This window comes from Falco peregrinus, chromosome 5, assembly GCF_023634155.1.
Source record: "Falco peregrinus isolate bFalPer1 chromosome 5, bFalPer1.pri, whole genome shotgun sequence".
NCBI classification, from domain to species: domain Eukaryota; kingdom Metazoa; phylum Chordata; class Aves; order Falconiformes; family Falconidae; genus Falco; species Falco peregrinus.
This window is the reverse complement of record NC_073725.1, coordinates 15,105,960-15,122,217: the sequence shown is the minus strand read 5'-3', so window position 1 is coordinate 15,122,217 and position 16,258 is coordinate 15,105,960. Positions and strand designations below refer to the sequence as shown.

At 38.3% G+C, this 16,258-nt stretch overlaps 1 protein-coding gene across 1 annotated transcript in view; it reads right to left on the bottom strand.

Moving 5' to 3' along the window:
• Positions 1 to 279: 279 nt before the first annotated feature.
• COL6A6 (collagen type VI alpha 6 chain) overlaps positions 280 to 16,258 on the bottom strand; it is a 43,135-nt gene continuing 27,156 nt past the window's right edge. Inside the window, 15 exon segments of the mRNA XM_055803693.1 lie at positions 280 to 626; positions 2,539 to 2,689; positions 2,691 to 2,814; positions 3,029 to 3,122; positions 3,999 to 4,670; positions 5,772 to 5,862; positions 7,824 to 8,311; positions 8,423 to 8,434; positions 8,990 to 9,026; positions 9,902 to 9,937; positions 12,215 to 12,277; positions 12,593 to 12,655; positions 12,788 to 12,823; positions 14,809 to 14,859; positions 15,273 to 15,335. Coding sequence (XP_055659668.1) covers positions 454 to 626; positions 2,539 to 2,689; positions 2,691 to 2,814; positions 3,029 to 3,122; positions 3,999 to 4,670; positions 5,772 to 5,862; positions 7,824 to 8,311; positions 8,423 to 8,434; positions 8,990 to 9,026; positions 9,902 to 9,937; positions 12,215 to 12,277; positions 12,593 to 12,655; positions 12,788 to 12,823; positions 14,809 to 14,859; positions 15,273 to 15,335 — 2,154 coding nt within the window. The 3' untranslated portion in view covers positions 280 to 453.

Genomic DNA, 16,258 nt, shown 5'->3' with positions numbered 1-16,258 from the left:
ATGACATTTGAGAGTTAAATGCTTTGTGGTATTTTCTATAAGCAGGATAAATGCAACTAAATGTATCAAAAGCGTTTGACACTAGTGTCTTGCATCCAATGTTATTTCATTAAAATCTCTAATGTGTTGTTTTATTTATTCAGTACATTTTGAAAGAGCACATTTTGGTGTTTATGGAAGAAAATCAAGTTTCAATACTTTTATCCCTTTTAAACAACACAATGTTGACTAAAGAAGTTTCTCAGCACTCAATATGTTATATCAGATCAATTGATAAATACTTTTGATTTTATTTTCACTATTAAGTTACTATCTAGTAACTTCACAATCAAGTATTTCTTTCAACTGAAATGGAGGAGCCGAGTGGCTACGTAAACCTTTCTCTTTCAATTCCTTTTTCCCATCACCCTGGTAGTATAACTGAAGAATTAAAGTAATTTGAGAGTATCTGCACTAGGAAGACTCTATACACAAGAATCCACATTCTTCTTGTGTTTCAAATCTGTTTTTACTGCCTCCATAGCCCCCGTACCAGAACTGACCACACATTTTCTGCTCTTTGTCATTGTACCACTTCAGGACATGATTCTGACATTCTCCACTATCTTGAACAAGGTCACATGCCTCTGGAAAAGGGAAATAAGAGACAGATTTAATGAAAGGAAGAAACATCCTTCTCAGCATTGTTAATTTCAGGGAAAAGTAACATTCTTTGCAAACTGGCAGATGACAGAGGTAGTCAGTGTTCAAGGTCTTACAAAGATTCATAGAGTATTCATCCACAAACCCACAGTGCTAGAGTGGTCTGAAGCCCCTCTTCTTATGATTGATTTAATCAGAAAATGTCTAAACCAATTAGATTTTCAGTGGCATAAGCAGGAGGAATGCTAAAAGGTCTTTAGTCTTCCAACATGGATTTCTTACTAAAATTATTGTTAAATGATTATAACTGGTCTATAGGGACAAGGTAAATAAAGCTTTTCAGAATGTCCCTCTTCTTGATTCCAACTTGTTATACTGGTATCCATTAGTAAAATTTCATAGATGAACATACATAGATGGTTAAATTATCCATTACAGTCTCTTAGCGAAATCCTGGAATAATATAGATCTAAATTGCATAAATTAGCCCCAAAGTAAGTGAGAGTAGCATACTTTGTAGCAATCTGGTATCCAGTAAGTACAGATCTAATCAGCTTTTTCCAAAGTAAATTCCGAGTTACTGAAATGAATCCAGAAGAGCAGCTCTAGACTTTGGTATCTGTATGACATCCAAGGGGAAGCACTGAAAACTAAAGCAAAATACTGATAATGCTATGCAACCTAAAGATTTGAAAGGACATAACCTTCTCCTCCTAATCAACTGAAAAACAATAACCTCAAGCCATAGATCAATATATAGCACATCTCTCAAAAGGCAAGTTCAGGAACTGTGCTACATGTTTTTGGAAGTAAACTGCTAGGTTACTGATTACAAGTCAAGATTGGGAATAGCAGTTCATATGTCTCCCATAAGCAGCTTAGGTCACTGCTCACATCAGTGCAATGACCCTGACTACTTCCTTACAGGAAATCCTTTATTTGTGAAGTATAAACACTAACCTATCTTCATCCTACTCAATTCTCTGTGTGACCACAGAGTTCATGAACTGTTCAATGGGAGCACTGATTCAAGATTGTACACATGCAGTTAGGCAACGGAACCAATTCCATCTGTGCTGAGCATGTCTGTCATGCACTGTGGATGTATGGCATTCCCAGAGGTATATTTGCTCTTAATTAAAAATCCAACATTAAAACCGTTTTGCAAAAGCATTGTTCCTTTCTCATCAGGGATGGGGCTAACAGACATTCCTAGAATCATTTTTGAGTGCAGAGAGATGAAAAACAAAGGGATGGCAGCTGTAGACATGACCTACCGCATGCAGACAACATCACATTTTTTTCGCAGAAATTCTCCCCAGTTATAGTCTAAACAATAAAACATTCAACAGTGTTAAAAGAACGTTGGTGATAAATTATCTCACAATCAGTTTCCCATACCTATTGTATCAAATGGCAAGTCTGCAAAGAAAAATGCGTAATTAGGAAGCAAAGTAAAAACCATGAAGAATATCTATTTTGATAGGATACCTCTGCTAAGAGATCCTATTTTCCTACAGAAACAGACTGTAGCAGAGATATATTTAGTTCCTCCACATCAAGCTAAGTTAGCAGCAGGAGTAATCCAGTAATTATAGTGCAGCTTGGGGATTTAAAACAATCAACTGTTTTAGTAAAGGGGATTAGAACTTTATATTTTATTATTACAAAAAGTTACAAATCAAAGCTAAAGTCATAATGACACCTGCAGTTCAGCCTTTAATTACAAATTCTTACTGTATAGATTTGGACTTAATACAAACATATGGTGACAAAACACTTCGGAAAATGTAATTAATGGAAATGCTTCATACTGTGTAAATATTCAGCAGAGCCCTTCACATTCTAGAGTCTTTTTACTGGATTAAAAAAGATTTTCATATTTTAAAATCATACCCTAGTCACTACAGGTAGCTCTAGTTTCTACTGTTGCCTCTAAGTTTGCCTTGTTCTTCTCGTGCGCTTCTTCATACTCCTGTGGCTTTTCTTCTCCAGCATCTTCCTCTGCAAAATACTCATTCTCCTCATAATCATATCTGATTTCTTTCTGGCATTGTATATACAGGTTCTGTGATGATCTCTTTAATATTCTCCAGGAGTCTACTTTCAGCTCTTTCAATGCTTTCTAAACCATGACTGTAACCAGTTTCATCAGTTCCAGGGAAAGGCATCCTTTCCAAGGAGAGGGGAAAAAACCTGAAGTATTTAAGCACCAGTATGGCCTTGAAAAATGGAACTGGTTCATTCCTTCTGAACCCTGTAAAAAAAAAAAAAAAAATTGATCCTTATACTGTTTCTGTTAAAGCTACTTTGAACTACTAACCCAAAGGGAGAAAACTTATGTTCAGAGATACACACTAGAAAAGCTCAACTGGCAATTCCAAACCTTTCAATCATAGACACTTGCTGTTGTGTGTCTCCCTGATCTAAGTCTTCACACTCTTCTTGAAGTTCAGGTGAAGGATAACTGTTCGTTTCTTCTGTGGGGAAAGCACAGATACCACAGGTGAATTTGAAAGTCCTCCAAACCCCAGTATGTTTAATAACAAACACTACATGATTTTATTGTTGTGAACTGGAGTTTGCATCTCTCAATAGGTAGCAAACCATATCTAGAGTGACTGGCACTATGTCCAGGAAAATGAAAATATATTAGAGATAAGCTAGATGAGAATGACTCCTGAACCAACCTTTTATACTTTTGTCTTGCTCTGTAACACACTATTTATCCTTCTATAGAGAATTTGACATCTCTAAGTAAATGCTTCCGATGAGAATTTAAAATCAATGATTTCTTTCTTGATATTCTCTTGTTTGTATTTCAAAGCATCTAAGACCTGCTAATCTGCATAAATGTATCTTGAAAAGGAAAGTTCTTTATTCTACAGAGGAGGAATAACTGCAGTAAAGAGAAGTTAATGACAAATCTGCTAAATGTTTAAACCTGTATCTGCCCCAAAGCCCAAACAGACATAAACAGCTTAGTAGATCTGGATCTGACAATCATCAGAGGAGAAATGTAGGCCTAAATCAGGAATATAACTGTGTTCTCTTAGCTGAAGAATGGGGTTTCTTTAGTGAAAGTGGCCTCATCAAAGCCACACATTAAATACAAACTTACGGGGAAAAAACTACTTAAGACTTTGGCCTAAGGCACCATTAGAATATAATGCTGTTCTGTCACTACTTGCACTTCAATCAGTGTCCAGCATCTGCGGCAAACTAAAGATGAAAAACCAGCTAGCTAAATTATGACTAGAAACTGAATGATAGTGCATATACACTGACTACCTTTTTCTATACAGCATTTCTCTTTCTTTCCATAACTTCAGTAAATGCCATCATGTGCTACTTACGTTGTAGAAGATTCAGAAATGCCCGGCTAAACCTCTGAGCGTATACCATTTGAGGCATTGAAACCCTGCCCAATGTCAGTAAGTGCTGGTCTGTGGGGGAGCTTGACAGCTCCATCAGCTGATCATCGCTCACATCAGTGCCAAGGGCAAGAGTGAACAAGGTGAATCCTTGGCACTTGGCTCCAAGTGAAATCTCTCTCAGCTTCTCTCTGTCCCATGCGCTTGTTTTGCTTCCAACTATTGTGAATATGACCCTGTGTTTTCTTTGTCTGGGGGCTTTAAAGAATACATTTTCAACTGTCCACTGTAGGGCAGAAGCAATGGCTGATGGCCCTTCCAGTTGGTGAACAGACTCTTGAATATGCTTCTTCATCAAATCTTTATTGCTGTATGTGACTAGATCAAACTCCAAGGCCACAGGGGTCTGGTTTCTGTCAGGCAGGAAGCCCCTGGGAGCCTGCTGCACCAATGCCACTCTGATGCCTCCATACGATTCATTTGGCTGCGAGGAAACAACAAATTGATCTAGCATGTTGCTCACAAAGTCTTTGGCTCTCTGAAAATCTTCACTGCTGATGCTGCGAGAGCTGTCCATGATGTAAGTGATATCCATATCCATTAGAAGAGGGGGAGAAAAGGGTACCTCACAGTTGGTGCTTGGTTTACATTTATCTAGAGAGGAAGAGTCAATAGGCAGCAAACTATTTCACAATACAACAAAAGCAATACTTTTTTAAATTATTTTGCACCATCCTATTAATCTATTTTACTTAAATTTTGATTTTGAAAAATAAAATCAGTTTGGCAACTTGAAATCTTGTTGTTCTAGTAAGGAACAACAGATGAGTCTTGCTGAGCAAGGTTTTGAGATAACATAGGAAATTATTCATGCATGAAAGTAAAAAATGTTCACAAGGTACAACTTAACAGATAAGAGCTCCCTTGAGAAATTTTCTTCTGTCAAAATCTAAACACTGTAAAATACACTGGAAAAAATTCTATTTTTGATCTCAGACCATTGTTCAGCATTCTGAAATATTATCAACTAGTATCTTCTCCCCTCCTCACAATGTAGAATTTACAGTAAACAACCCTGGTTGCTGAGAATCATAAAGCTCTCTTAAGTGCATTTCTGTTAAAAAGGAAATGCCAAACAATAACTCATTTCACGTGGCTGATACAGCAACTAATTAAACAGCTTTTGTGGTTTTGAGAATCTAATTCTTACTATCCACTGAAGAGGAAATTCAAACTGTGAACTTCTCAGCAGCGGTAATCTGTAACCAAGGAATGATCTGGCATGGAGGGCGAGAAGGTCCAATTGCAGGTGGGGTTAAACTGACTGGAAGCAAGAATGCCAGAGACAGAAGAACTCCCTCTAAGGGAGTGGTTTCTCTTGGTGGTGACAAGAAACAGCCACAGCACTGTCTTGTAGCCATTTTAGAATGTGAGCCCTTGGGGGGGCCACCTTTGGGCCGCAGAGCTAGGGTGAGTCATCGCACGCTGCCACGCATGCGATCAGTGCTGGTGCACGTGTATGTAAGGAATCAGCTCTTAATGCATTTCTGTTGACTCTTTGTAGAAACACTTATGGCAGTAGGACTCTGACCAATGCATTGTTTGTTAACTTTTTTTAATATATTTAAGCACAAATGTGTTTAAGGCGTACCATAAAAATTCCCCAACACCACACTGCAAAATAAAATCAATAGGATTTCTTACTGAAAGGGTAAAAAGATCAATACAACAGCTGGAATTTGTAAAATATCTTACCAAAGCAAAGAGTACAGTATGTGATGCTCTCCAAACTTTCATCCTGTTGTCTTTCCCAAACAAATAATTGAAATCTTCTAGTATCATCAACCTATGTTTTAAAGCAGACAAAAAAGTAACATTAAAAAGATAGGTAAAAGATACTGATTTTTTGTTATATACATATATACATTTTTTTTGTGTGTGTGTGCCAGTTAAGGGCTATCACTTTTTTTCTTTTCTGAGTAGTATGCTACAGAGAAAAGGGCAGGATCTTCTATCTCAACTCTTTCTGGGACAAAAATAAGTTCTCCACAGTGAAGATGTTTTCTTGGAAGAGAAAATGCTGTCCTCAGAAAATTCTAGCATTGGAACAACCTATGTGTTGACCATGATCAGCTGAAGAAAGACAATCTTCCCCAGCAGATTTGACTACAGAAATGTCTGAGGAACCCTGAAGAAGCTCCAACAACATCCTACAATTTGACTGACCCAACAACATCCAAATGTGATTCAAGGGAAAAAACATTTCCTTGTGGACTAAGATAAATAAAAATGGCTGTAAAAATACCATAATATTGCAGGAAATGAACCATATATAAGGATAAGCTAAAATGCTGAGGAAAAAAATAATTACTTCTTTGCATTAAAATTAAGCTTTGTGTGTGTTATACACAACACAATTAACATCTGATTAATGTCTATAAATGATGTTACAGATAGATCTCTTCAAAGGAGTTAGAATTGGCAATGACTGTTTCAGTCTCCAGACTGAGACTCCTAAAACAAACTAACCAAAGCCAGTAAGTTTCTGTGGCTACAGGCTGGTAGGATCATGAAGATCAAACAGCATCTCAACTGCAAGGGCAGAAGTCCATCTGAAAAAAAAAAAAGGGAGGTTGCATTTTCTTGGATGGTGGTGGTGAGGCCGGTTGCCTTCCCATCAGTGTAACCATAAAAGAGAGCTGGACAGTGAATTTTTTGCCTTTCCCCCCGCTAAGCAGCCTTTAAAAATTTTTCTACTCTGGAAACTGATTTATGGAAAGTTGGCACCTTTGTAAATACCAGATGTCATCATATGCATTCAGATTCATAATCTGCTTACACTAAGTAAACAGAATACTGCTGCTTGCTCCTGTTCATCCTGTAGAGCAACCCAGTAAATAAACTCTAAACTTCCTTCTCATATGCCAGCAGAAATTTTTCATTCTGCTAAATTAACATTCAGCGAGCCAAACATGTGAATTGACTAATAGATATGAGGCTGCATGATAATAAATACAAAGATTAAAGGGCTGATTTGATGCTACTAGATCAGAACTTAGATGCCACATTTTGCACTTTCTGTCATGTGTATGTAAACATAGTTTCCTTCTACAAGGATAGTTTTGAAGAAACAGCAGCTAGATGGTATTTTATTTCAAAAAAAGTTAAAACTGAGCACAGATGATATAAAAATGAATTGAAAAGCAAGAGACCATGGAATCCATATTATGAAGCCTTAAAGAATCGTAGAATTGTTTTCCTTTGGTACCTGCTAAAATGGATTGCTTATTTCTGTTTACTATCTTTTTATATTAAGTCATATTCTAAGAGAAAAGTTGTTAATTTTCTCCTGTACTAGTGGCAATACAGCTATCAAAAGGGGCTTTGCTGAATTTAATTTTCTTTTGAAAAAAAAAAATAATGGTGCACTTGAAGCCTTCTACTACTTTTTTTTCTAGAAACTAGGGCCAGTTTGTTAATTAAGTGGTTAGTACATGTCACAACACAGAAGAGAAATGGCATAGGTAACCAAATTAAATTAACACAATGTTATTGAAATTCTGTGATTTGGCCTAAAAGCACAAGTCATAAATAACTGATGTGCAGAAAGAGGTCAGATGGTGATCATTATGGTCAAGTGAATCACTGTTTCTCTGTTAAAACAGTAAGCTTTAATATACCACTTTCTAATAAGGGATTGGAGAGTTCCTGTAGAACTTACTGGCGTGAGAGAATGCTTTACTCAGATAATAGTAGATACCAAGCAAGCAGATGACTGACTCAATTTTCCATAGTCTATCTACTTACTGAGAAGGCATGTCTGACATTTGGCACTTCACTGAAGGCAATAACCACTGGAGTGATATCCAAGGCACTCAACTCAAGTACAGCTGTGCTGATGGCAACATCATCCTGCGATGGACCATGGGCAAAAAAGAGGGCAACTTTCCTTGTGAGGATGCCCTGACGAACACGTTTGAAGACATTTCTTGCAACAAATCTCATGGCTGCCCCAATATTACGTTTTCCAGTCGATCTTTCTAGCGGTATTCTCTGGACTGCTTGTAGCAGCAAGTGGCTTTTTTGGAATTCCGAGAATCGGATGAGGTAGCGCATATTTGTATTGAAAGAAACTATGGAGACACGAGCACCTGTTGGGCAATTGCTTTCACTAATCTTAATGGTTTTCAGCAATAACATAACAATGTTCCTCATTCTTTCAAATGCAGCTGGTGTAACATCTTCAGACATATCGAAGGCAAACACCACTTCAGTTGGATAAACTGGACATGTGTCTGTGTATTGAAATAAAAAATTTGTGTGAGCACCTTTCCACAACTCAAACACTGTTAGTTTTTTCTTCAAGTCTGTAAAAGACCAGACATGCAGAGGCCAGATGGGCTTACCTGATGAGCAAGCTGGAATGAAGAGATGGAGAGCAAATTTACTTTGTACTCATATTCAATTAAATACCAACATATTCACTTGCTTTCACAAAAAAGCCTGATCCAAAGCTCAAACAACTGACAGCATATGCCAGTGAGAGATGCCTCAAAAATAGTGCCATTTTACCGGATGAGAATTAAAAGAAATTGTTCCGGGTTCTGCTGAGCACACAAGTCTGAGAGAGAATGAACACACCAAACGTGGAGGGCAAGTAAAATACAAATACTGTCTTGTCTCAGAGAATTTCCCCAAAGGGGATTGGCACAATGCCAAAGAATTACTTTAATCTTAAATGAGGCAAAGAGACATTTGTTACAGGTTTTGTAATTAAGATAGGGAAAACGAGCAAAAAGCCTAAGTCTGTTTCATACACCTGCTGGAAACTCCTCACAGTTAACTACCAATCACCATCAAGCTGAACCCAGATACAAACTGCCTCTCTAAACGGTTTCCAACAGAGAATATTCTATTTAAGAAGAGTGAATAGGTGGAATCAGAGGTAAAAAACCATGCGGCTCCCTACTTACGGCAGTTTTTTCGTGTAAAATTCACAAGTTCACAAGGCTGCAGGAGCAAAACAAAAAATCAGTTAATGGCAAATCCCAGACTATCCCAGACTGGCAATCTTACTATTGCTTTGAGCTGAAGGTCATATCCCAGCTTCTGAGCTGACTCTCACTACGGTAAATCCAGAATCAGACATTCCAGTTTCTATTTCAGTGCTACAGGGGCTCTACCCCTGGTGTAGAAACTACAGGGGTTTTTTTAGACATGCTCTGTTGGCATTTAATCATGCTTTATGTAGCATTTATTAAGCAACCATTTGTTTATTCTTTTATTTTGTGTAATCATCTGATCCAGGAGACAGGCAAGAGCACTTTCATAGGAGAACAGGCATTTCAACAGCAACTCACACAGGAAGACAGAGGTCCATGAAGGAGGAGAGGACCCCATCTGGACATAGAACACATCTGCAATAGCATTGCCTGCAGGTAGGTATCCATGCAAGGGTTAGATGGAGCCTTTACTCAGCAGCGTTCATTTTACATGGGATTGGGATTCTGAAGAAATCCTGCCCTGCTATTCCCAGTGAAAATAGCTGCTGCTGAGGAAATGCCTTCCTTTACAAGAGGATGGAAAGTAACCATAAACCTGAGCTGGTGTGTAAACTGGTGTGAATGAAGAAACAGATAAAGGAATATTAACAGTCCCACAGTTTGTAAAAGTTTGGACTTGGTGTTAATCCATATGAATAATTGTTTCTCATTCCTTCTTTATTTGCAGAACTGAAGAACTCACTGCACTGTGACAAGTATTTGAACAGCTGATTACCTGTTTTATAACAGCTAATTGTGCTCATTGCAGTCAGTGCTCATAAATAGAAGACTAAAACAGTTAATTTCATGCAGTAGGTGGTTAGCTCTAAGGTGATTACTTACCTGCATTAAAATGGTGCCCATTGGTCCCTTGGCACCCTGAAACAAACCAACACATGTCCAGAAAATCAGACCTTGATACCATATTTCCATCTATTACCCTGTAGCCCAAAGAAAATGCAGGCATACAGATGCAGGTGTCTCCCTGACAACCATTTGTGAATTTGAAATTTGAGGAGACATCAGTTACCAGCATGGATTCCTGTGAATCTATTCCAGAGTTGCAGACTACTTTTCAAAGCTCAGTCCATTTTCCTTAACATCTTTATAAACTTTCAACACTTGTTGCCCCTTAGGACCAGTATAATCCAGAATGAGATTTCTTTTCTAAACAGCAATTTCTGTGCTGTGGTTCAGTTATCTACACCTTACATCATTTTCAACATCTGGTGTGTAACAGGCTTGTCCTCTCCTCTTGCAGGGTACAATCTCCACAGTTCTAACTCAAGAGGTCCTGCAGACCATACATATATTACGACTGCTCGACCAGTAATAGCTTTGGCCACTAGCTTTGGCTACTCTGCACCCTTCTTGGGAGCTGTGGGCAAATGCCAGGATTCCAAGCACCTTTATTAAAAATAAAAGTATTGTTTAACCTTCATAATAGCAATAAAATACAGGGAAAAGAACTTTTCTTCAAGGAAGCTTGAGAGTTTTCATCATGTATGCAATTCAGATGTGTAGCAACACTACTGAAATTTTTCCCTTACAGGATCTGCAGTGAGACGCACCATAAAAATCTGAACTCCACATCCCATAATCTTTACCTTAGTCTCTCTCTTTCGTAACACTACAATTTACCAGTATCATACACTTCCTTATGTCCCCAAATTACACCCAACTCCAGATTTCTTCCTTCCCCCTCCAGTTAACTTTCCATTCCTCCATTTCCTGCCTGAGCTACCTTCCTCATCCCCTTTGCTGTCTTGCTGCTAGCACCATCACAGCTATCCCATGCCTGTATCTTCTTATGTTTCCCAGCAGGTCCCAGTTCTTCTTTGGTACTATTCAGCAACAGTTAACTGTGAATTGCCTAAGGCCCAACGAATGGCACTTGCAGCAGCTTAATGGTGGTGACTGAGCTGTGCAGACTTGACCCATATGGATAATCATGCCATCAGATTAGGAAGGATGGATAAAACAGGCCTGTTTTGGTTAGCCCTGTCTACTACCTGTACCTCTTCCTGCATGCTTATCTCTTCCACTCCCCACAGAGTTCCCACTTCCCCATTTCACTGATGCAGTGCTACTACAGCAATCCCACCAAGCCCAGACCTCCCAAGATCCACTCTCACTTCTCTAACTCAAGAGGAGGATCTTGAGCTTGAAATCTCCTTGAAGACTTCCTGGACCATGGATTGGCAAGGCCAACAGCTATCTGGCTCATCAGCACACAAGGGCTGTCTATCTGCAATGTATGTGAGAGCCGAGCAGCAGGCAAGGCAATGCATTCCAGTTGGCACTCTTGGCTATTCTTGTGCCCAGCACCATACAATAAAGTGGGCCAGGTACATTCATTGACCAGCACAGCTTACTGACAAAAAAAAACCCCAACACCCCCCCAAAAAAAACCCCCCATATTGTTTTCTAATTTGCATGTATGCCATGAGCCATGTTATACAGGTAAAGATACTGTTATCAATAACATTCCACATTCAAACTAAAAGAGCAAGCTTAAGAAAATTTAACAAGAAAACAACAGTAGAGATTGTTTCTGTTCACTACTGAGCTAATTTGCAGCACTGCTGCAAGATAAAGATAGAGACATCTTCCTAACTACAATGTTAGTCCTAAATCCTACTGAAATCCACAATCCTTTCCCCTGCTTAGATAGAGAATAAAAATTTTTGTTGTATAAAATGCAGATCACAGACACTAGAAAAGTACATCAAAACATCTATTTATATATAAGGATTAACAGCTTACAGTCAATTTAAGCTTTAAGTATGTGCCTGTAATTTCAAGTCTGCTTTTAAATGGCTGTTCTTTTTAAATGAAGAAATAAATTAGCTTTCAGCAGAACAATCCAGTTCTACATTTTAGCACTCTCTTCTTCTTTAATTAGATATTTACCCAGCCTACAGACAACACCAAATACTGCGGAAGAAATTCTGCCCTGCATTGTATCGTTGCAGTTCCATTTCCAACTGCAGGTGCTCTTGTGCACATACATCCACAGGCAAGACATAACTCTATACAACTGCCAGGCTGATTAAGCATAGTTTACTACATTAAACATTATTAAATATTCCATTAATCTAACATCAAGTTTAAAAGCAATCTAAGAGTCATTTTTTTAAAATAAAGATATATTACCATAGCTCCTGATGGCCCCTGGTCCCCTGGATCTCCCAGGGAACCTGGTGTGCCAGCATTACCCTAAAAAGAGAAACACAAGTTTTATTCTTTATAATTGCACACACAGGTGCAGAATTTCAGCAGAGAAAAAACTCTAATACTATTGTGAGTTGGACCCTGCATTCGCAAAAGATATACTACTACCCCTAAGAATTATTAGCAACTAACATCTCTAAAGATTTAGACCTGCATTCTCTCAAGACCACTTGCCCAGGATATGGCAATAAAAGATCGGAGTGGGAGACAATTTTAAAAAAATTTGGTGAGGAAGCACTTAAGATATAAGGGCTTTACTTCTAGAATTCTTCATAGAGTTAATAGATTTCTAATTCTTACTCTTCTACCCCTAACTCCTTTGGGTCCTTCAGCTCCTGGAATGCCTGGGTCTCCATCTTCTCCCTGAAAAATAATGAAATCCTTAACTTTTAAGAAAGGAGAAGAGAAGAGAGACCGAAAGACATATAACCACTTCCAAACAAGAATGATGTAAAACAAGACATAAAGAAAGCAAACATGCCCATTTAATCATACCTCCAGACCAGGATATCCTATGAATCCAGATTCTCCCTGCCAAAACAAAGAGCAAAGGCTTCATAAGAATCTAGAACTTTGTGATCTGCTAAGTGTTTGATGTCTTTAAAGCAAAAACAATTTCAAAATTATTCTCAGCATTCCATCCCATTCAAGTAACAGTGGCAACTACTATGGTCTCAAATGACACCATTATAGATTAACACCTTGTTCATCTAAAGGAAGACCATTTTACAAATTTCCAACAACTTCTGAAATTTCAAGAGTATTCCATTTCTCAAATAAGTGTTTTACAAAAACTTATTTGTTTTCTAATGACATATAATGGAATTCATGTTCAGCAATTGTAACATTCAGAACTCAGTGTTTGAACGCAGTTTCAAAATGCTGTACCCTCCATACTGAACAGTGATACCATAATATTTTGTTGGTGTATTAGAAGTCACTTCATCAACTGTTTTCAGTTACTTCAGGTTTTGGTGTGTTCTTTGCTCACATCCAAGAAATATGGAAACTCTCACAAAGACCAATCAGAATTGAAGTGCATCTTTCCTTGACAACTATCAGAATTCACACTACTTATGTCCTTGTTTTAGAAGTTCCCTCCATGAAACTGGACACGCTTGCCAAACATCATATGACTTTATTATACAATTTCCAGAAAATTACATACACATAGGCCCCACATTACACCTAAGAAAGTGTAACATGACTGTGAACCTTCATAACTAATAGCAGCCTTAAGTAAAACCTATATTAAAGGCTGTTCTCTTAGCTGTCAGGGGAAACCAACTCTTCCCGGACCACTATTCTGGGGTGAACTGGGTTTTTTTTTGTTTGGTTTTATTAATTTTTTTAATTCAAGTCCTGACAAACCTCGGGCAGACATGTCATTGTATAAGAAGGGTTTTAAGTCAATCCTTTAACACAACGAATAATGACAAGAAGATTTAGCAGAAACTTTTTTCCTCATTTCTTGTAACAAAGAGGATTTTCCCTAAAATGAACATATGGGAGATTCCAAGAGATTAAAACAACTAGTCTTGCATATAACGTATGTGTAACCTGTGAAACTCTCCATCAAAGGAAAGTGTTGGGGCTAAGAAGGTAAGAAAGAGATTAGATAGTAAGAAACATCAAAAGCCATTTTAATAAAAAGCTATTTTAGAAAAGGGAGTACATCAGTTGGAGAGACTCCTGGGAAGCCTTTCATATCTTTTCTGCAGCATTCTGCTTCTCCCACAAAAAGTGAGAGTGAAACAGATTGGCCTCCAGTGAGATCCATTGGACCACTTCTGTTTCACAAGCAATTGGAAAGAATTAGTACTGTAACAATACACAAACTCTTTGAAGGGCGGACTGCAGCTGTTTCCAACATCCTGACCACTCTGCTCATAGACTGACCCATTGGTGCCATGATTGTGACCATATCCTTTCCGCATACTTTTTATTTTAGCTGTATTCTTGTGTGTTTTTAGAGAAGCAGGCATTTCACTACTATTTTTTGCAGGGCTGTGAAGGGAATGATAAGAATTTCTAAATATGTAACAATCCAGATGTGAATCCTCAGATCTTACTGCTGGCTATAGAAGCACAAGGAAGAATATTTCACATTAAAACAATGAGGATGTTTGGAGAGTATCACCCTCACCTTGGTAGTCCAGGAATCCCTCCTCTGAAAGAAAAAATAAAGGCTGGCCCAGCAATACTTGCAGCAAAAGTGGCTAGTCAAGCAGACTGAACTGGGGGAGAAAGCACTGTGTACTCCAAGAAATACAATCCTCCATATCCATATAAACACATACACACATAAAGGGAAAGAATAAGACAGAGTGGTTCTCAAAAGAATATCCTATTGAAGAATTTATCACAAGAATGGTTATGGGAAGCCTGAGCCTCTTCCTGAACCTCAGAAATGCACTGTGGCCATGTCTTGCATTTCTTTTGAATTGATATGGATGGTCATGTTTTATTTGATGCTGCAGAACGGAGACGGAGACACCCTGACTCTAAGCACTCACCTTTGCTCCTTTGCTTCCTTCAGAACCATAGGCATCTCTGCCACCCTTGCCCTGAATAGGTTGAATATACCACAAGTTAGTTTTTAGTAGAGGATTTAGATCTACATCCAATTCCATTTCAGAATAAAGACATCACATTACAATGAGTCGCTCAGCCTGTTAAGACTGGTGAAGTAGGGCAAGCTATCACAACACAGTCTAAAAACAGTAGAAAATGGTGGAAAAATCTGTAGAGAAAAAGCAAGGATTAAGGCCACAGTTCCTTTCCACTGCGTGCCCTACCTCTAGCATATTCTGAAAGAAAGCGAGGGAAAGATAATCTCTCTAGCCCTAAGTAATCTGGTGTCCATAAGGAAACTGAACACCAAATGTGAAATAGAGAAAATAGAAGGGAATGAACTATACTGATTCAGCTGGATGCATATTAAACCACAGGGGCCCTGAGCTAGGGCAGACAGACTCACAGGCATGCCTCTCAGTCCAGCTGGTCCCACTGGGCCCTTCTCTCCAGGGTCACCAGGTTCACCCTGTTATAATTGAAACATAAAAGGTAGTAGTTTGGCTCATTGAGGAGAATTCTTCTTTCTGAAGTGTATACTTGTCTGCTAGACTGAAGTGTGCTTATACATTTTATAGACTACTTAATGCTGGTTGAAAGCATTCCATTACAGACCACGTTTCATGGAAGACTCCTTGCAGCGGAACTGGAAAGTACTTGGCAAATCAGAATATGCTAGGCATTCATACAGCTAAACCCCAAAGGCCTTTGTTCAGTAAAACTCCCATTGTTATACAGAATTATCAGTGAAAAGAGTGTTTTCTGGAAAAATTTATATTAATGGTAGCAGGACATAGCCTGGAATTCTACCAGCCTGAAGCATCTGTTGATAGATGATATTTCTCAGGCAGGCTGTTCAGACCTCTTACATGTTTTCTTTTCTTCAGTTTCTTTTTTTTGGTTTTCACTTTCTTAATGAACTTTCTTCTAATAAGAACCCCATCACAAAACCAGACTGAGAAAAAGGAATGATGGATTAAATTCCTGTGACTCTTCCCAATTTTTGCCACTTGTTTCACTGTATGTTTTCTCACAGAGACTCTTTTCATAGTGGTGCTCTGACCTCCTGATACCTCTCTGTTACTGGATGTCATATACTGAAGGTAGTAACCCTTTCAAAGAGACTGAAAGGCTTAGCTAGCTGGTATTACTTACGCCTTTTAGATTGAAAGATGCAACAACACCTAAAATGAGTTATGTTTATTAAAGTAATTCTCCCGTATCAACACACATCAATGAAAGTAAGGGATAACATTGATTGTAAGTGAACCATAAAGTGGGCCACCTATTGCTATAAGCCTTTCTCTTTAACTCCACGTTCATTCAGTTCTCAACATATTAATTCCATTGTAACAGTCAAGGTTGCTTGAACTTGTTAGGAATCTTTAGAAC